Source organism: Castor canadensis, chromosome 15, assembly GCF_047511655.1.
Source record: "Castor canadensis chromosome 15, mCasCan1.hap1v2, whole genome shotgun sequence".
NCBI lineage: Eukaryota > Metazoa > Chordata > Mammalia > Rodentia > Castoridae > Castor > Castor canadensis.
In genome coordinates, this window is record NC_133400.1 from 6,830,783 (window position 1) to 6,852,170 (window position 21,388).

A 21,388-nucleotide genomic window follows, 5' to 3' on the forward strand; every position below is an offset into this window, starting at 1 on the left:
CTTTTGCCTCTATCTTCTGAGCGCTGGAATTACAGAAGGGCACCGATGCACCCAGCTTCTATTCGTATACTTAAGTAGATGTTTATGGATATCAAAGTGCCATTGGACTTAGATTTCTTTCATTACTTTTAAAAGAGTGATGTAACATCTTTTTAAATGCCAGCACTGATGTTACTCTGGTTGCTTCATGCTTTACTCCTATTTAAATTTGTGATGGAAACTTTTTAACTTTGAAAAAGTGGGATTTAGTATATTTTTTTCCAACTCATTTTAGAAGTACATGTAGGCATGCCATTACTTCCAGCTTGTGATACCAATGTTTCAGATTAAAAAAAAAAAAGCTGAAACAGTCAAATTCTAGAAGAGTTCAAACCCCAGTACTGCAAAAGTCAAATTCTAGAAGTCAAACAGTCAAATTCTAGAAGAGTACTTTGTTCCCACAGTGTAGAATAACGGACCGAAGTTACTGCACGACCTTGCAATCGGTTCGGCCCCGGGCCGAGGGGCGCTGTCCGGCCCCTGGTGCCCCTCGGGGTGCCCCACGGTTCCGGGCCGCCGGCGGGGGCGCCCTCGCAATGTCTTCTGGGAGCTGGCGGTCTATGGACGCGAAAAAGATGCCCATGCCCGCGATGAAGTTGGTGCTGCCCAGTGGAGGAAGCGGGCGCTGCAGAGCTGAACAACCAGGTCTGCATGGCGCCAGCACCGCGTTCTCAGGACGTCGGGGAGGCTCTGCCCCGCGGGGGCAAGTGGCAAACTCTGCCAAACGTCCTACAGGGCGCAGAGCAGCCTGGCCCAGCAGTTGTAGTTGCGCGGGTGTTTCACGGGAGGCCGGTCCCTGGGTCCTGCTGCCTGCGGAGCACCCCACGGACTCCCCCTCGCCCCACACGCAGCCAGAAGGCGCCGCACCTCACGCCAGCTCTGCAGGACCAGCCTCGCGCTTTCGGCTTTGTTGAGCCAGGTTTGTGCGTCACTTCCGCTGCGACTGTAAGCGGACCCGCCCCCAGCGCGGCCGTAACCCAGGGCAACGACCCGACCCGCTGTTGCTGCTCGACAGCAGAGACTAGTCGCTCCGGGGTCTTTCACCCAGTTCGAAGGGTGTGAGTAGCCGCGTTCCCCCCCCAACTCAGAGCAAATCCTTAGACATCTCCCCGAACTGCAGAACGAGAGGCTCGGCGTTGTTCGAAAAGAAGCGACCCTCAGCGAGGGGTAGCAAGGCAGGTACTACAGCAGCCCTGGGGCGGCACTAGGAGTGGGCGGGGCCTAGGGAGCAGCGCGGCGGCTTGGGTGGGGCGGTGGGAGGAGTCGTTGGGAGGGCGGGGTCTTGGGCGGGCACAAGGGAGGAAGGGGAGGGGCCTGGTGCGGCAAACGGGGACTTCTGAAAGGAGAACAGGCGTGCGTGGCACGGTAGGAGATGCAGGAGGAAGGGGAGGAGCTAGATGAGGAAGAGGAGATGCTGGAAAAGGGGAGGGGTCTAGAGGGGAAGAGGTGGGACTTAGGGGAAAGGGGGTGCTCTTAGGGAGGAGTCCTCCTTAGGGAGGAGCTGTATTGGAGTAGAAATGTTTTTCTTTCAGTGTGATTACTAAATTAATGGATCTGTAAATTAGATTTAGAAATGTAGTCCAGACAATTGCGAAGGCAACTTGCAGGTTGAAAAATTAGTAAATACCCAAGTGGAAGCGATATCCACAGGGCGTTGTCCTTTTTCCTGTCTTCAGCATCTTTATCAGTGATGTAGATAAGATACAGAAAGTATGCTGAGCTCAGTGTGGTGGTGCACGCCCGTAATCCCAGCATTAGTGAGCCTAAGGCAAAAGGATCATGAGTTTGAGGTCAGAATGGGCTACATAGAGAGTTCCAGGCCAGCCTGGGTTATATAGTGAGTCCCTATCCCAAAAAAGACCCCCCCCCAAAATATCCTAGTCAATGGCGTCTTATAGCAGGAAGGACTGCCCAGTGAAATTGTAGGACAGCAGAGATTCTGAACTAATTAAGCAGATAGTTGAAGGAAAATTTTAGAAAGATCTGATATGTTTAAAGCCTACATCTAGCTAGGTTAAAAAGGGGAATGAAATTTAAAAAAAATCAGCAACATGGATATAAATTGAAGAAGGGATTTTTAGCCATTCATGGGGAAATTTTTTGAAGTTTTAGTTGGCCTCAGTCTTATTATTAAGACCGGAATATAGCCAAGTATGGTGGTACATGCATGTAATCCCAATTCTTGGGAGGGTGAGGTAGGAAGAATATAGTAAGACGCTATATATGTATATTGGGATATAACTTGAAACAAATAGCAGTCAAGCTGGGGCAGTGGCTTATACCTGTAATCCCAGGTATTCATGAGGCAGAGATCGGGAGGACCATCTGGGCAAACAGTTTAGCAAGACACCACATCAACAAAAAAAGACAGGCATGGTGGTGCACACCTGTCATCCCAGCTACACAAGTAAATAGGAAGGTCGTGGTCCAGGATGGCCCTGGCAAAAACATGATATCCTATTTAAAAAAAACTAAAACAGAAAGGGCTTGGGTGTGGCTCAAGTGGTAGAATGTCTGCCTAGCAAGCACAAGGCTGAGTTCAAACCCCATTAACCGTTCCCCCCAAAAAACCGTAGTCTTGGTACTGTTTTTTTTTAGCAGTGCTGAGTTTTGAATTCAGGGCTTCTTGCTTGCTAGGAAGGTGCTCCACTATCTTTTTTTTTTTATAGCTTTTTTTTTATTGTTGTGCTGGGCTGAGGTACATAGTAGCATTTACAAAAGTTCTTATAACATATATATGTCATACTTAAATTCACTCCCTCCCACCATTCTCCTTCATCCCCCCCTCCCCCGCCTTGGTTATTTTTTCAAATAGGGTCTCACCGTTTAAGATTAGGCCTACCTGGACCTTGATCCTCCTCCTTACTCTTCCTATGTAGATGGGATGATAGGTGCATGCCACTACACCCAGCTTTTATTGGTTGAGATGGGGGTCTCGCTAACTTTTTGCCTGGACCGGCCTTGATCCCCCAATCTCCACCTCCCAAGTAATAGGATTTCAGGCATGGGCCCCTGTGCTGGCTTTGCTGTGGTTTTCAATTGGCATTTTAGTAGTATTTGTTTAATTAATAGGTGTAAGTTTCAGATCAAAGGGAATCAGGTTTCAAAGCAGACACCTGTAGTTAGACCACGTTAACCTCTGTTCCAGGCACCATATTTTGAGAAAGACATTGACATGAAATCATGCATCCTTAAGGTAGGAATTTGAGACTCGTGTCTAAAGAAATGACCCTGTCTTACACTATTTTTCAGGCCTGTCATTTGAGAAGAACACCCAGAACCGAGGAGGAAAATTTGCATGTTTGCAGCAAAAGATGTCTCGATTTGAGATCATTTTAATCCTTAGAGTTACTAGTGGAATGAAAAGTGATCTTGTAAAGTCACATGCTCTCAATGCTTTAGCAGAGAGCTCAAGCAGAGGCAGCTCAGCTGCATTACCTGTGCATTACTTTGCTGCTGTTGCTATCTACTCTGTGGAGAATCTCAAGACTGAGGTCAGGTCAGCCAGACTAGACTCTTTCTTTTTGGTACTGGGGGTTGAACTCTGGGCCTTTCCCGTGACAGGCAGCACTCTACCACTTGAGCCATGCCCCCAGCCGTTTTTTGCTTTAGTTATTATTATTTTTGGTGGTTCTGGGGTTTGAACTCAGGGCCTACACCTTGAACCATTCCACCAGCCCTTTTCTGTGATGGGTTTTTTCAAGATAAGGTCTCACAAACTATTTGCCTGGGCAATCCTCCTGATCTCTGAGTAGCTAGAATTACAGATGTGAGCCACTAGCACCCAGCTTTAGTTATTTTTGAGATAGGGTCTTGCATTTTTGCCCAGCCTGGCTAAACTGGGATCTTCCTATTTACACTTCCCATGTAGCTGGGATGACAGGTTTATGACACCAAGCCTAGCTATTGGTTGAGATGGGGGGGAGGGGTTCCCACAAACTTTTTGCTTGGTCTGGCCTCAAGTTTGGATCCTCCTAATCTCTGCCCCCCAAGTAGCTGGGATTACAGGTGTGAGCCACTGTCCCTCCCCCGCCCCCACCACCATCCGGGCTTGACTCTCATTTGGAGGGTATGAGAAAGAATCCACTTTAAAGACAGGTCAGAGTCTTGGCTGACTTCAGTTTCTCACAGTTGTAGAACTGCGAGATTCTCATTTAATTTCTCACTGTCATCATTGGCTGCTCTCAGCTCTGCTTTCCCAGTCTCTAAATTTCAATCATAACATCTAGAAAACCTGTGGCAATGACATTAAGGCACTTGATAAAGTATTAGTTGTCCTTCCTTTCTTCAAGCTTACCTTTTATAGCATAGTTTACTAAGAAATGAGGCTAAGATCTTAGTGCAGTGGTAGAATTGGTCATTTGTCCAGTGTCTCTGAATGCACTTCCCACTGTGCATATGCCCCACAGGTAGAACTGGATAGATTCCACCAATGACAGAGATCCTCACAGTACACGAAGTGAGAAGTGGCGAACACACCAGGTGTTCTGGGTGGTGTTGGAATCCAGTCCCGAGTGTCTTGTTTCTGAGAGTGGAGTCATTTACCTCGTCACACTGAGCAGCGTGATTGGGTATTGTTCCCAGTTTCATAGCTTCAGAGTCTGGCTTTGTGACTCATTGTCGATTCTGTGGGCCACCTGGTAACTTTTGGTCATTTTGTTTAATTAAAAGCCTATAATTTCAGCACTCAGGAAGTGGAAGCAGGAAGCAGGAGGATTTCCAGTTAGAGCCAGCCTGGGCGACATAGTGAGACCCTGTCTCAAAAACCAAAAACTAAAACCCAGAACAAACACACACACAAAACAATGCACAGTGAGGAGCCTGTGGTTTACTATTGGGGTCCCTGGGTAATAAAAGTGTACACTTCCAGTTTGGGCTTGATTGTGTAATTGATGATTACATGGGGGTCACAGATACCTTCACGTCACAGTTCACAGTGTTCCTGGAAATTATGTTTTGTTACTTATTTTTGTGGTGCTACAGTTTGAACCCAGGACCACTTTTACATGCTAGGGAAGCACTCTACTATGTGCTCTGTCCCCAGGTCAGGAGTTATTTTTCAATGTAGCTGTTTCCAAAGTGCACCATTTACTCTCCTTGGTTAGCATTCCATCGTAGCTAACAAAAGCCTTTTCCTCATTAGGTGTGTTGTGCTGTGTTTTGCTATGTGTATTCTTTGAGGCAGGGTCTCACCATGGAGCCCAGGCTGGCCTCGAATTCACGATCCTCCTGCCTCAGCTGAGATTACAGGAGTGCACTACAATTCCTGGCTTATATGTGCTTTTGTGTCTGTCACCTCTGATAACAGACTAGTGTCTGGCTTCCTTCTCTTCCTGGAGAAAGAGGAGGAAGTATTCTCTCTGCTTCTCTTTGAAACTCATCAGTGCCTTGTGGTTGGTTTCACTAATGACAATTGAACTTAGGGGCTGGTGGAGTGGTTCAAAGGGTAGAGCGCCTGCCTAACTAATGACAGTTGAACTGAAGCCGTTGTGTGAGTTATTTCCTGGCAGAATCGTATAGCTGGCATTAGTCCTTGTGTCTGCCATTGCATCCCACCATCTCAGCTGGTTCTGGTTCCCAATGACGAAGTCTCCATCAGTTCACGTTCCAGAGTGAGGACAATGTGGAGCCGAGTCCAGGCATCAGAGAGTGGACTTATGCATGAGTTAGAAATGAGCGAGGGCAGCTTTGTATCGCTGGAAAACCTTGGGTTTGCTTGTCATTACAGCACATCTTTGCGTACCTTGACTAGCACCAGCTCGCTGTGGCTGACCAACAGTAACCATGGCAAGTTGAAGTGTCCCCTGGAAAGGCTGCCAGTGCCACCTTCTTCAAAAGGGACATGGCTGCTTGAGTCATATCTGGGGCAAAGAAAGAAACAACAACAAGAAAAAGGAAAGAAAAATTCAGAGTGTTATTAATTTATAGCTGCATTTCTAACTCCAGTTTCATTAAAATGATTAACCACATTCTTGCTTCCTTTATCAGAATAATACAATGAAACCAAGTAGAGTAAAGGCCCTTTTTGTACTAGGGGCACACTCCTGTCTGCTCTTCTGGGTTCTTGTCTTCAGCCACCAGCCTTTTGGTCAGGTGGTCTCCTTTTCACAAAGGCTTTTCTTTGGGCAACACTACTTTTTGAATAGTAGAAATGTTCATCTTCCTCAGTTTATGTGGATTTCTTCTACTAAACACACAGCAACTACTGTCTTCTGCATTCAGTTGTGATACTGACTGCCTCTTCTATTCACCGTGGGTGCTTAGTGGATGGATGTCTGCATTCCTTTTAGGAGCGAGACACTTCGTATGCTAAGTTACAGATTGGGTTAGGTTGTTAAAACTACAGTGACTTTGCCAGGTGTGTAATAAAGAGCTGTTTTGTAGTCGGTGTACCTCACAGTTCATTAAGAAGCCACATGATCTTAAGATAGTGTCAAAGATCCAAATAGCGATGTCTACTCTTTTTCTGTATTTCCATCCCACTCTGACAGTTCGGGATAGTCAGTGAGGCGGCCTCATGTACTCACTCTGACTTGAGAATGATTGGATAATTATTTATGGAGTTCCTCTAAATAAACTTCATAAACACTGTGGTCTGACTTGTTATACTTTTGTCTTTTGTTGTACACCGTCCTTGTTCAGGGTCTTTACTTCAGCTTAAAATTGCATAAACCCTGTCATTCATCCTTGGGTACATTTATTTCAGTTTGCTTAAAGTCAAAATTCACAGCCCCCTGACTTCCACCATTCTGCCACCTTTCATCTCTTAAACCACTCTGATAATGCAATAGCTTCATTTTTTTTCCTAAGGAGAATTTCACCTAGTAGAGAGAATGAGAGAATAGTGCAGGTAATCTCCACTTCATCACACCTGTGGACAACAAATAGCGCTCAGGCCACTCTGTTTCATCATTCCCTCCACTCCATCAATCATGACGGTTTGTATTATTGGTAAGATAAATGACTTCATAGTTCTTTGCTCATTTCCTTTCTGATTCTGTGTTTAGTGCTACTAGAAAAGATATTTTCTAAAGCCCACCATGGTGGTTCATGCCTGTAATTCTAGTACTTGGGAGGCAGAGGAAGGAGGATAGCAAGTTGAAGACCATTCTGGGCTAAAAAGAAAAGAATTTCCATAGTCTATCTCTTAGACTGTCCCTCGCCATTCTTTCTTTCACTTCTAAGTGTCCTAAGTTCTCAGATCTGTGTTTATTACTGTTTACCCAATACGTGCTCAGGGTGTTGGACGCTCAGTCGGCAATTCCTCTGTGCCATGGCTCCAGTCACTTCAGTTACTTTGTGACAGAGTTCAATTCCTTCTGGCTGCTACACCTGTGAGGCTTCCTGCTTGTGCTCCAAATCAGGTTTTCTTTTCTGCTGTGTCTGCATGCGCACTTCCCATGACACTGTTTTCTCCGTGGTCTTTGAGTTTTTTTGTCATGGTACAAAACATTTGTGTGGACTCTGATGCGTGCTTTTGACAAGTCAGTTTCAGACTGAATCAGGTCATAAAGCTCAGAGGAAGCCACGAAGTACAATGGTATGGACTCTTGATTTCTTCAAATCTATTAATTAGCTGTAATTTTCTATCAGAAAATAGGTCAGTGCAGACTTCTGCATTCTTAAAACTGGATGCAATTTGTAGGAAACCACACATCCTTTTTAAATTTTTTTGAAACAGACCTGCTGTGTAGCCCAGAATGGCCTCAAACTCCATCCTCCTGCCTCAGCCTCCTGACGTGCCCCACCATGCTCAGCTATAGTTGATTTTGGTTGCTTATTGTCCATTTCTATTGTGTTGGTTAACATTGGTTAGAATACCGCATAGGTAATAAAGTGTGAAGGTGTACTTAAAACGAGAAAACCTAAAATTAAGACTATGCTACCCGTGACCTGATTTTTCTTTTCTTTTGAATAATTTGTATTGACAATACTGGGGTTTTGAACTCAGGACCTTGTGCTTGCTAGGTAGCCGTTCTACCATTCAAACCACTCCATTGGCTGCTGATTTTTCTTTAATTAGGAAAAGCCCAGTGATGTTCTTTTTCAGGAGTAGAATGCTTTGGTGTGTTAGCAGCCACAGAGCCTTTAACAATCTGCAGTATAGTTGTCTGTACTTTTGACATCAGATCTCCCATTAAATGAGTAAATTGCACATAACAAATATGTATCATGCTCATAGCCAGCTCTGGCACTTAATAAGAGCTCTGAGTTTTACTCTTAAACTTCTGCTATTGAGTACTAGAATGACTGAACCTTCTCCTAGCACCCTTGAGGGGGTCCATTTTCTATTGCAGAATCACATCTTTTGGCCTCCGCCATTCCTTTCCTTATCTGTATATAGTTTCAGATTTTCCCATGACGTGAGGAGGAGTTGAAGGCGCTGGAGATGGTTACCCCGGGAGAGAGAAAAGCAGTTAATGGGGCAGTTGGGTGTTGAGACAGGGTCAGCACCCTTTTGTGCCCACAGACCGCTGTGTGATTCTGATGCTGGCGTGCTCAGGTCCGTAGACTTCTTGAGGTCCATGCATGCACCTACTGTTGCAAAGCCTCGCTCTGGAGAGCGGAGCTAGGAGCAGGGGGAGAGGATGTTGATGGGGTTGGGAAACCAGCGTTAGCTTGATGTAAGGGAGAGAATTCTAACAGAGCAGCAATTCTCTCACTTTACTGGTCTTTAGTGTCACCTAGGATACTTTTAAAAAGACAGTTTACAGCTGAGGCAGAGATTTGGAGGATCACAGTTCGAAGCCAGCCCTAGGCATATAGTTTGTGAGACCCTATCTCAAAAATACTCAACACAAAACAGGGCTGGTGGAGTGGCTCAAGTGGTAGAGTGCTTGCCTAGCAAGTGCAACGGCCTGAGTTCAAACCCCAGTACCATGAAAAAACAAAACAAAACAAAAAAACCCTCCAGCCAGATGTGGTGGCATGTGTCTATAATCTCAGCTACTTGGGAGGCTGAGGCAGGAGGAATACTTGAGCCTAGGAGTTTGAGGCCAACATAGGCAACATAGTGAGACCCCATCTCAAAAAAAAAAAAAAATCCCAACACTTATACTATACCCAGACCCACCTAGACCTTAGTCTAGGAATCAGTACTTTTTATAAAACTCCCCAGGACTCCCAAGTGCAGCCACATTTGAGGACCAGTAAATTAGAGAACTTTGTCATTGGACCAGGTTCTCCAAGTTCTGCCTTTTCATTGGAGGTAATTCAAGCACAGAACATTTTCCTCACTGATCTTAACATTCTGACTATACTTAATCTCTCCCAAATAGTGTCTGTTTCTTTTCTATATTAACTTCAATTCAATTTATTTTATTATTTAGTAAATGACTTTGCTCTTGACTCATAAGCCACTGGGGACCCACACCTTGCTTTCTCTCATCCAAACATTGAGAGAACATTTTCTTTAAACTGTGCACTTGTTACTTGTTAAGTCTGTGGGGTTCCACAGAAAAATGCACTTGTGATTCAGAAGGGAACAAGGTCTGTGTCGTGTGCTTGTAGGAGCTTCTTGGGCCAGGCAGTGTCTGATGTCAAATTTCAGAACATGAAAGTGTCAGGCTGACTTGAACAATCTGTCTAATCTGTGCTTCTAGTTCTCAGTCACTTGTGACAGAGTTTTTTTCCTTTAAGATTTCGTTCATTTCCCTTGATGTCATCTTGGAAATGGACAGTAGCATTTTTTTGGGGGGGTGGGACTGGGGTTTGAACTTGAGGTGTCATGCTCACTGGCACGTGCTCCACTGGGTGAGCCATGCCACCCTTCCTCTTATTGAAAACGAATAGGATGCTCAGATTCTGGCTTTTCCATGGGTAAATGGAGCTTTGTCCCCATCAGAATGCCACCTCAAGCCTGTGTGAGGGAGCCAAAGTGGCCGTTAAACAGTTGCAATGGGAAGTACTGATCTCTACCTCCACAGCAAATGGAAAGGTGGTTCTGCCAGGGATCTTGTCTCAGTGTGAGAAAGCGAAGGGTGGCTCCCGCTGGCTTATGTCTCCTCATAGCAAGGACTTCCTGGAGAGGACACTGGCTGCTGGACTGTTGGTAGCCCCTGCATAAGCATTTTATGGAATTCCCACCGCTTGTGGGGTCCTCAGGAAGAACCCTGTCTGTGGGAAGGCACTGTGACTGTGTGCTTTGCATAGGTGGCCAGACAGATCCAGAAGTAACTTGCTCAAGGTCACGATGGATCGGAACTATTAGCCTGTTTGACTCCAGAGTCTGATCTGATCAGGACCACAACTTTTCCAGACCTTTTGATTGGTTTATAAATTCCAAGTTTCATTTTTCAACCTGGAAAAGCACCTGCCAAGGAGAGGTAGCATCATCGTCGTCGTCGTCACTATCATACTGCTCGTTCTCTAGGGTTGCCATAGCAAAGCATCCCTGACTGGACTAGACGGAAATTTATTATCTCACAGTTCTGGAGGTGCTAAGTCCAAAATCAGGTATTAGCAGGGTTGGTTCCTTCTGAGGGCTCTGAGGAAAGGATCTGTTTTCGGCTACTCTCTTTAGCTTGTAGATGGGTTTCTTCTCCGTGTCTTTTCACATCTTTTCCCCTCTCTGCATGTCTATGTATCCAAATTTCCTCTTTGTATAAGGATGCCTGTCATACTGAATTGGAGCCAGTCCTACAGACCTCATTCTGACTTGATTATCCCTGTTAAGATTCTATCTCCAAATAAGGCCACGTTCTCAGGTACCGGGGATTGGGACTTCAAAATATGAATTTGGGGGAATGCAATTCAAGCCATACTACCTACTATTTATTGACTGATTCCTCCCCTGGGCTTTTTAACATGTACTCTTTCATTTAATCTCCATAAAAGGTCTTGACAAATGAGGGTGTTCTCATTTTGCAACTAAGAAACTAAAATAGAGAGGGATTGATATAGTGTGACAACATGGAATTTCCCTCACATTTCTTTTTCCTGTGTACTCTTGTCAATTGAATATAATTAAGTGTATTATATACATAATTGCTTTGCAAATATGCCTTGTCCTTTTAAAAATATTTGAAATTGGGGAAATGAATTTCTGGGGAATATTACCCAAAGTCTAGAGATAGGGCTATTCCAGGAGTTAGCAGATAAGTCTATTTCTTTTCATCTCATTACATTCTATGTTTAAAATGCATCTCTTGTAGACAGCATACATTCAGGTTAACTGCTCTTTTTAAAAAATCTACACAGACAGTCTCTATCTTTTAATATCAGTATCTAGTCCATTTATAATTCATGTAATTTGATATGGTTGGATTTAGGCTTGCCAGCTTCCTCTAAAGCTTGTGGGTCCGGAAGGAGGAGGTTGTGGTGCATAAATCACACTTGTCCATGACTGTTCTCTTGATGTCAGCATAGTGTCATTTGGACATGTTTTGGGGAATAGAGGTGCTTGGACCTTAGTGTACTCTGGACTGCAAGAGACAGAGCCTGTGCTAAAGTCATCTTCTCCTCTTCACTCCTGACTTTGATCTTTAATTAAATCTGTTGGGTCTTTAATTAAAATCAGCCTTATCTTTTATAACATCAGTCGTTGACAGTGGATGGTTTATAATACTTGTTTTCAGTCTATTCCTGAATGTCTTAAGATATTTCATCTGTTATTGAGTTGCTTTTAAAAATTAATATTAAAAACTAGTTCAATACACTGAATTCCTGTTATTCTCAAATTGCAGGAAGAAGATGTTAAAAACTATAAGCAACCATCCCAGTAATGGATCTCTCTCAGGAAAGTGAGACTGATTTAGAAAATAATGAGAGTAGTGAAATTCAAAGCACAGAAGAAACTGAACTAACCTTTACTTGTCCAGATGAAAGAAGTGAAAAGAATCACGTTTGTTGTCTTCTCAACATCAGTGACATTACACTTGAAGAGGACGAAAGAGCCACTGAGTTTGTCATCGGCACTGGGTGGGAAGAGGCTGTGAGTGTCTTCTTGGGTCTTTTTTACTCTGGTGTTTGATGGAGGCCTTTCCCCCAAATAGTTCATATTATCAAAAGTGTGCAGTCGTTGAGCTGTCAGAACCTCGAACCGATGGCCACAGTGCCTGCTAGTATGTGCCCGTCACCACTTAGTATGTGGACAGCTAAGAACTAAATGCTTTTCATTCATTCATTCAACCTCTCAGTAGCTATCTGAGGTACTCAGAAAGTGAAGTAACATGTCAAAGACCACCTATCCAGTAAATAGGTAAGGGGGGCTTTAATCCAGGTCTTCTGGACTCAGACCAGAGCTGCTTCACCACTGTGCAAGCTCCCAAGAGACCAGAAGTTTCTGTCCTCGTGGTTCTACACAGAACCCTGTGGATTTATTCCTCAATAATTCTTAGAATCAAGAATGGAATCCTAAATTTAAAACTAAGGAAGCTTGGTCAAATCTAAGATTAAATGTAAGGATGTCAGATTAAGTAGCCAAAAATATAAAATGGCAAGTAAATTTGAGTTTCAGGTAAGCAGTACCTAACTTACTTAGTGTTAAATATGTCGTAGGTATGGTCCTGCATTTTTTTTTTTTTTTTGAGGCAGGGTCTTGCTATGAAGTCCAAGCTTGGCCTCAGACTTGTGATCACCCTCTCTGAGCTTCCCCAGTGCTGGCATTAAGGAGTGTCTCACTATGTACATCTCTGGTCCTGTATTTTTATGTGTCAGTCCTGTTTTAATAGTGACTTCTGACTATGTCAGACAGGGGACTACAGGCATGGGTGGGTGTAGGCACCCCTTGGACACACAGAGCTTCTATGTACCTGGGATACCTCTGCTCGTTGCTGTTCCTCCAGTTTCTCTAGACAACCACCTTCCCTGGGCCTGGGAAGAAATCCTTAGGGGTAGGACAGAATGAGGAGTGTTTTATTTTATTTTAGTAGTTCTGGATTCATCGGGTGCCTATGGCTCACACCTGTAATCATAGCCACTCAGGAGGCAGACATCAGGAGGCTGGTGGTTCAAAGCCAGCCCAGGCAAATAGTTTGTGAGACCCTATCTTAAAAAAATACTTCACAAAACAGGGCTGGTGGAGTAGCTCAAGGAGTAGGCTCTGAGTTCAAACCCCAGTACTGCCAAAAAAAAAGTGCTGGATTTAGTGGGTTTCTGAAAAGAAATGTAGTCAACATATCAAAGGGGCCATTTACAAATAATATTGCCTAGTGTTTTAGTAGTAATAAGTACTGTTGCTAGTATGCAGGATTAACACATACTATCAAAAATGCTGTTGTTCAGTATGAAGTTAAAATAGACATTAAAAGTTTTTATTTTTTAAGAGGTGAGTCAATTTTAAGAAAAAAATGTTGTTCGAAATAAGACTTCCAAAATGAGGATGTGGCCAAAATTGATGGAGCTAGAGTTTGGGCAGCACAACTAGAAAGTAATCTGCTGCTTTATTCACAGGTCTGTGGCTGGGGAAAGATTTCTCCAGCTGCCTGCATCTGGCCACGGAAGAAACTGAAAAAGGCCAGGGTAGGAGAAAGTGCCAGCAGCAGCTGCTTGTTCTGTGTCAGTCTCTCTCAAGGGATCCTGGAGGCCAAGCCTTCCATGGAGGCTGGGAGATGGGAGGCAGGGGCTATGGCTGACCTGAGCCTGGAGAAGAATTGGAGCAACCCCTCCCAGACTCCAGGGCCCTCCCAGGGCCCTCACACTGCTTGTAGGGAGAGCACCAAACTCTGCTCTCCCACCTACATTCATGGGGAAAAAAAAAGTCTGCAAATCAAGGAGTTTATCTGGAGCATGGAAGACTGTGCCATCCCTGAGACAACTAGTGGCAAGGCCCCCAGGAGTCCCAGCAGAGGCACTGGCAGAGGGCTCTCCATCTCAGACTCCTTGACCTCCAAGGCCCTCCTGGTTCTGCCTCCCCTGAAAGCTGCCCCCTCAAACAGTATGGATGTTCTGGGTAAGAAGAATAAGAGCATTTTCTGGCAGTCGGAAGAGAAGGTGCTGAAGGTGGAGAAGGATGAGTGTGTAGCTTGTGCATATGGATTGAAAACAGTTGATGGGAAAAGTGAAAAGAGACACTTGGAGCTGGCCAAGCACCGTAAGGTCACCGATGAGATGCCTTTCCCTTCGCCCGTGGCCCAGACACTCCTGCTGGCTGATTCAGAGCTGTGCTGCCCATACTGGCCCCTCTTGCCTGAGAAAAACCTGGGGTGCCTTCCCAATCCCAACAGTGTACGCTGTCTTGCCACCTTGCAGCCTTTGCAGAAACAGGGCACGCAAAGCCACAAAGCCAAATTCAAAGCCAAGGAGCCGAGACCTCTCAGGAACACTACAAAGCACCTTCTCACAAAGGCCAGCCAGGAAAACAGGCCCCAAACGCTGGAGACCAATGTGTTCCCAAGACCGCTCTTGCCGTCCCTCACAGTGAGCCGAGTTGTCATTCCCGTCTCCACTCACAGATACCTCTGACTTACCCCAATAGAGTTCCCTGGGAATAAGTGCTGCTTGAAACTCGGTTGTCTTTCCCTTTCTCCCCTCTCCTACCCCCACTCTCTTCTCTCTCCTCTCATCCCTTATCCTTTTTCCTCCTCCCTATTCCTTTCCTTTCCCTTCTCTTTTCTCCCATCTTCTTTCTTCCCTCCTCACCTCATCCCTTTTTAAAACACAAGAACCAGAGGACAGAACATCCTTGGATGGGTTTGGATTTATTCTCAAAAACACCATATTTGGCCAGGTGTTGTGCATACCTGTAATCCCAGCAATCAGGGGCTGTGGTAGGAAGATCTTGAGTTTGAGGCCAGCCTGGTCTACATAGCAAGACCATCTCTCAACAAACAAACAAAAACTACACGTAGCTGGGTGCTGGTGGCTCATGCCTACAATTCTAGCTTTGGGCTGAGATCAGGAAGATTGCAGTACTAGGCTAACCAGGCAAATAGTTCGTGAGACCTCCATCTCCAAAAAAAAAATGACCAGAGCAAAATGGCCTGGAAGTATGGCTCAAGCAGTAGAGCAGCTGCTTTGTAAGCACAAAGCCGTGAGTTCAAACCCCAGTCCTGCCCCTCCTGCCCTCCCCTCCCCCCGCCAAAACTTTAAAACCATACCAAAAAAAACCTCACCATGTTCATGTTGCCTGCCTCTGTGCTAAGCTATTTACAATACGCAAGTTGGCAATGCCAGCCCCAGCTTCTGCCTGCCTTCTTTCCTTGCCTAGTGGAAGCCATAGGGTAGGTGGAGAACCTGAAGAGGCCTCCCTGTGTCCGGCAGGGTCTCTTTCTGTCCTACCCCAGTGTGTTAAGCTAAGCACACTGTGCTGGGTTAGATCGTGTTGCTTCCTGGTCTTTTGAAACAGGTGCTAACTCTCTGCTGCCTCATTTTCTCTCCCAGCACAGATCTGAGACGTTGTTTAATAGAAAACTCCAGTCTGTATCTGAGTGACTATCTTAGTGTCCAGGGTGTCACGTCCTCTATCTGTCCATGGATACACGTGGTCCTGTGTGTCCAGGGTGTCAAGTCCTCGTATTGTGGGCTCATGCTCACCTCTGTCAGGAAGTTTTAGTCCTGGAAACAGGTCAAAAATAGTTAGCTATTTGGGGAAGAAAAGCCACTCTGATCATTGTCACCCCACCTGCTTCCTCCAGGTTTGCATGTGATATTTGGGAACCCTCAATCCTAGACACTTAGGGAATGAGGCTGTCACTTTTTCCCTCTGTTCTCCCTCGGCCTTCATTTAATTTTACCCAAGTACATATTTCTTGAACTTGTACATTAATTAAATGTTGTAAATGAGTTATATTTTTAACCAGTTTTATATTTTAACCAGTGATGATGTTACATAGACAGATGTTCTAACAAACCATTTTGTGATGTAACTAACTATTAAGCTCCTTTGTAACCATATAGTTTGAATTGCTTAAGGTAGGTTGTACTGGAACTCTGGACTTTCCATCCCCTAAATGATGGACAGAATATGACTGTAAACATTTGTTTTACAAAACTGGTCTTTGTAATGTCTTGGCTGTCAGCCTCAGTGTTTTGTTTTGTTGGTTGGTTCTTAAGAAATTTCAACTTGGCATGGTGGTGCACGTCTGCAGTCCTAGCACTTGAAAGTCAGAGGCAGAAGGATTGTGAGTTACAGGTCAGTGTGGGCTACATATGGAGACACTGTGTGAAAAAACCAGAAAGGGTAAAAAAGAAGAAGAAAAGAAAAAAAAAGGAACACAGGAAAGGTTGGAAGAATTGTAGTACAATAGTCATCGAGTGTAATGTGCCTACTGAGCTTACGTTCTGAAGTAATTGTTAGGAATTTGTATTTTCTTTCTTTCCTACCCTGAATAAAAAAAACCTGGATTCTGTCCCAAAGAGGAGGCAGATTTCCCAGTGTTTCTGGACAGTGGGTGTAGGATGCAGCACAGGTCAAGGACCTTCCAGCTCTGGCAGCCCACCTACTCACATTAGTGATTTTTTGAGTCCCCTTTCTAAGGCAGAAGAGTGAGAAAGCACAATATGTAAAACTGCCAAGAGCCTGTGTTGGGGAGGGTGTCTCCTAGCATGAGGGAAGGATTAGGTCTTGCTTGCTCAGCCCAAGGTGCTAATAATTTTTTTTTCTTTTATTCATATGTGCATACAATGTTTGGGTCATTTCTCCCCCAGACAATATAATTTTTGTTAAGACTTTTTCAGATAAGAATTATAAATTCAGCCAGGCGCCAGTGGTTCAGGCCTGTAATCCTAGCTACTCAGGCAGAGGTCAGGAGGATCATGGTTCAAAGCCAGCCTGGGCAAATAGTTTGTGAGACTATCTTGAAAAAACCCATCACAAAAAAAGGGCTTGTGGAGTGGCTCAAGTGGTAGGCCCTGAGTTCAAATCCCAGTACTACAAAAAAATCATAAATTCTACAGACTTTGGTGAAAATATACACTATATGCTTGGTAAATGCTTACCACTGAGCTACACCCCAGCCCCATAAAATAATTTAGAACTAAGAGGAGAGCCAGTTTGAACAAAGGAAGGGCCCAAGTTTACTAAAGGTTTGTTAGGTGGCAGGGGATGTAGCTCAGGGGTAGAACGTGTGCTTGTGTATGCAAGGCCCAGGGTTCACTCCTTACGCCCTCCAGTCCCCCAAAAAACTTGTATCTTTTTGTTTTTTTGAGACAGGGTCTTGCTACTTAGCCCTGCCTCAGCCTAACTATTGCTGGGATTACAGATGTGTACCACCATGTTCAGCTCTTATAGAATCCTTTTTGAACAAATAGTCTGACAAAATATTGACTAGAAGATTCCTCTGTGAGTAGATTGAAAATTTCTTTAGCCTTTGACATCTCTGGGTCCAGGTATTCAAGTACCTGATAATGCCCACTGGCATCTTCTCCACAGCCTGGGTTTGGCTTGTCTCTCTGTAGATGAAGTCACTTTAGGCCTTGTCCCAGTTTTCTTTCAGATTAGCTCAGGACAGCCCTCTGCTGTCCAAGTCTAGATAAAGGCAGGCTGTTGAACAGAAAATAGTCTCCCATGGGGATTCTGAGTCACCAACCAAACATCTGGGGACTAACCTGACTTCCAGTCAAGCATGTCCTGACAGAGGGGCCCCTGGCACTTCCTGCCCTGAGGCAGGTTTGGTTCCTCTGGCTCTCTCCAAACTCTGCATGGGGAGCTTGTGTGTCATTCCTCATTCGGTTATTTTTGGATATCTCATTAGTAAACACTTCCAACTGTTTTTCTTCAAAATCACCTAGTAGAATTCTGGCAGCATCAGACACAAGGTTTCCACAGTGCCTTGGGTCAGGTGGAGCCTGGGGAGGCTGCTGATGCCTAGTTAAGGCAACGGAGGGGCCAGAATGTGGATCTTACAGAGAGATGATGGGTGTCACTCATTGTATGAACACACACTATAGCCTTAGATGTTTGGGGGACAACAGGAAAACTAAAAATAAGGCCTGGCTGTGTTTGGACAAGTATGTAGGTGTTTGGCTACTCGGGAAGACTTTCCCCAATTTTTAACTTTATTCTTATTGGGAACTTTACCCCATATGATGAAATGCATCTGTACTTCAAAGACCGTGCTATACAGTGATCTGAACCATAGTCAAATTTGCATCCTACCTCTCCTCCCTCCAAGTTGAGGAGCGCCAGGATGGGAGACCACAGAAGTCCTGGCTCATCTAGCTGTGAGCGCCCCGAGCTGGCCCAGTGGGTGCTGCACGGCTGCATATTCTGTCTAGGTCTTGTTGGGCTGTAGTTTCAGGGAAGAAAGAAATTAGCTTCTTGGCAGGTGGAAACTCAGGGCTGTCGCTGGCACCCAGGGACCCTCTTCTGCTGTCTGCAAGGCAAACGGGGGCCCCGAGCAGACTCATTGCTATGCTCTTGACTACCAAGCTAAGCTGGGCCCTGGGTTGAGAGCTATTAGGAGACTTGATTATTTTTTTTACACCCTGGCTTTCCCCATGGGCCTTGCTGCCTTTGTCCTATAAATTGAGGGGATAAACACTTAAGGCCCTTCTTTCCTAATTCCATCATTTTAGCACAGTTGACTTGCCTGCAGACCTATTACAGACAGTTCTTTCTGTTCTAGGTTCCTTTCACACTTGCTCTGGATCCTGGCCTTTCTAGTATGAAGTCAAGAAAAAGCAGCAGGGCACTGGTGCCTCACGCCTGTAATCCTAGCTACTTGGGAGGCTGAGATCAGGAGGATCAAGATTCAAGGCCAGTGTGGGCAAATACTTCAAGAGGCCCCATTTGCAAAATAACCAGAGCAAAAATGTTCTGGTGGTGTGGGTCTAGTAGAGAGCCTGCTTTGCACATGTGAAGCCCTGAGTTCAAATCCCAGTCCCATCAAAAAAAAGTGAACTCCAACTTACACATTTCATAAGTTGTAAATACCTGTGTGTGATGGTGCACTCATGTTATCCCAGTGCTTGGGAGTTTGAGGCCAGCCTGGCTACCAAAAAAAAAGTTGTTAATAGTAAAATCCCTAAAGAGACTTAAAAATATTTTTTACATAAGACTGAGGACTCAGCCTTCTGTGAGCAGCTTATAAACATCATACATAACTTCTAGAGGATCAGCACCCAGCTTGGTACTGCGTTTACAGCAATGCTTGAAGTTCTGCCCAGCGTCTGGAAAGGCTTTCCACTTTGGCACTGATGCATTTTGGGCTGGATCATTCCTTGTGTATGTGGGGCAGCCTTCTGACTAGATGCATTGCAACAACCCCAAATTCCAGACATTGCCAAATGCGCCCCCCCTGCAGGACAAAACTGCCCCAGTGAAGAAGCAATGCTTTAGGGAATTAACTTCTAGAACCCACTGCCTTTGTTAGCAGCTTCTATGACAGCTGAGGTGTGAAGATACAGTGGGAAAGGCAATGCTGGCTTAGTCCCCAAAGGCACAGGTGCACCCACATGCTGGTCCTTTTTGATGTATCTGCCTCGGTGTATAGAAAGCAGCAGCTGCAGTGTGCTTGCTGGTGAGGACAGTCTCTCCCCAGCCCATTCAGAAAGAGCTGTGGGCATTCTGCACCCTTACTGCTTTAGCAGGGCTTCCACAATGCTTCTATATTTAGTGCCATAATTCAGAATCTGTAATGTTTAAGCAACATTCTCTTCCATACTCCCTGCTTGTGCTAAGCAGGTATAAATATTAAGAGGCAACAAGTGTCATGTGGGGACATGCCTTAGTAATCACTTTCATATCTTTTAAGTTTGAGTAAAGTGGAAGAACCTATGAAAAAGAAAGTGTGCATTGCCTGGAACTCAGAAGTTTACCTGTAAGAATCATATTCACAAAAGGGCACAGACACATGCCACATCTTCCTGAGAAGGTGCAAAAGAAAAAAGATCAATGCCAGCTTCTGATTCATGAACAGGACTAGACTCCCAAATACAGCAAAACAAAAATCACTTCCATCACTATGACAATACAAGTAATTCGCAAAGCACAATTTGCCAAGGTTTGGTTTCTCAAAAGTCTAAGATCCTCATTTTGGAGGTTTATTTATTATTCTGGGGAGGCAGTTGCTAGGGTTTGTATTCAGGGCCTTGCCCTTGCCAGGCAGGTACTCTACCATTTGGCTATGCACCTGGCCTCTTTTGCTTTAATTTTTGATATAGGGTCTGGCGATTATGCCTGGGCTGGCTTCCCACATAGCTGGAATAACAAGTGCACCACCATGCCCAGCTTTTATTGGTGGAGATGGAGGTCTCGAGAAGTTTTTGCTCAGGCTGGCCTAGATCCACCATCTTCCTGATCTCTGCCTCCTGAGTAGCTAGGATTACAGGTGTGAGCCACAGTATCCATTGGGAGGTTTGCTTTTAAGTTGGCAAAAGTTATTGAGAGTTTTCATGGCTAAGTTTTCTTTTGTGATAATTTGGATGCACTGACTTCTGCCACATTTTTATTACAGCACAGATGGCTTTTACATTTTCTGAAGCTACTAAATTTTTCATTACAGCACAGGAAAAAGAAGATAAAGTAGGAGAGGGATCAGTTATTCATTCAGTCCTAAAACCAAATATTTCACCCAGGACATGGAAAAAGCATGGAGAAAGCAGAGAGTAACGCTGCAGGCAGAAGCGGTCAGGAGATGGAAGCCCAGCATGTCATCTTTTCACACACGCCATGCTAATAAGCTCGCTCCCTAGGCCAGAAAGAATAGTCTTTGTTCACGCTGAGGTAATACTCATTAGAGGTGATAAATTGCTTTTGAGACTGTCAAGTCCCCATGGAGATAACTGTTTCCAAAAAGTTTTCATTTTTAGAAATATTTTCCTATTTCACTGAAAACTAAAAAGAACACTTGGTTTTAACTTTCTCATGGTTCTTTCTTACAGCCTGTATCCTGTAATATTAACTTGCTTCAGCCATAGCTGTAAGTTTCTCATAGGCCAACCTGCAAAATTTGTGAATTTAGAACAAAGCTATAAATGTCTTTGAAATTTATAATTATTTCTAAGTGTGTTGAGAGAACTGGATGAGTAGTGTAATTTAGTCCAAGTACAATATAAATAGTATTTTTATTCATTTACATAGTTGGGGCCTTGCTCCTTCCACAATGCTTGTTTGAAATGTGGTTCACATCAATTAGCATTGGAGAACCAACACGCTGAGAAGCCTCTACATTTGTTCTCTGGCCTGTGTGTCTTGATTTGTAAATATATCAGCGTCTCTATCTGCTAATAAATATACTTTCAGCAACGGAAAGACTCCTGTGGGTGAAGTCATTTCTTTGGTCACGAGAATGTTCTTCTAGCCAGCATCTTGCGGAAGAAGCTAGATTAAACTCATGTCATTTAAACTGGAGTCATTTAGATGTTGAGAGTATGAAGGGGTATGTGTTGTCCTCTCCTAGTGTCCAGCGTAATCAATGGCACTTCAGATGACAACACACACAGATGTATTGTGAGATGAGGAAAACAA

General features: G+C 44.6%; 1 protein-coding gene across 2 annotated transcripts; it reads left to right on the forward strand.

Annotated features, from left to right (window-relative positions):
- Positions 1-597: 597 nt before the first annotated feature.
- C15H16orf46 (chromosome 15 C16orf46 homolog) lies at positions 598-21,163 on the forward strand. Of its 2 annotated transcripts, none has more exons than XM_074055591.1 (3): positions 598-1,218; positions 11,724-11,971; positions 13,432-21,163. In XM_074055591.1, the coding sequence occupies exons 2-3, from the start codon at positions 11,762-11,764 to the stop codon at positions 14,440-14,442; spliced, it is 1,221 nt and encodes a 406-aa protein (XP_073911692.1). In that variant the 5' UTR covers positions 598-1,218; positions 11,724-11,761; the 3' UTR covers positions 14,443-21,163. The 2 variants fall into 2 exon arrangements, with proteins under 2 accessions (XP_073911692.1, XP_073911693.1); XM_074055592.1 differs by having other exon boundaries at positions 11,728-11,971.
- The last annotated feature ends 225 nt before the right edge of the window (positions 21,164-21,388 follow it).

Coding starts and splice junctions, on each gene's coding strand:
- C15H16orf46 (XM_074055591.1), top strand. CDS start 11,762: ATGGATCTCTCTCAGGAAAGTGAGACTGATTTAGAAAATAATGAGAGT. Junction 11,972..13,431: donor GCACTGGGTGGGAAGAGGCT/GTGAGTGTCTTC, acceptor CTTTATTCACAG/GTCTGTGGCTGGGGAAAGAT.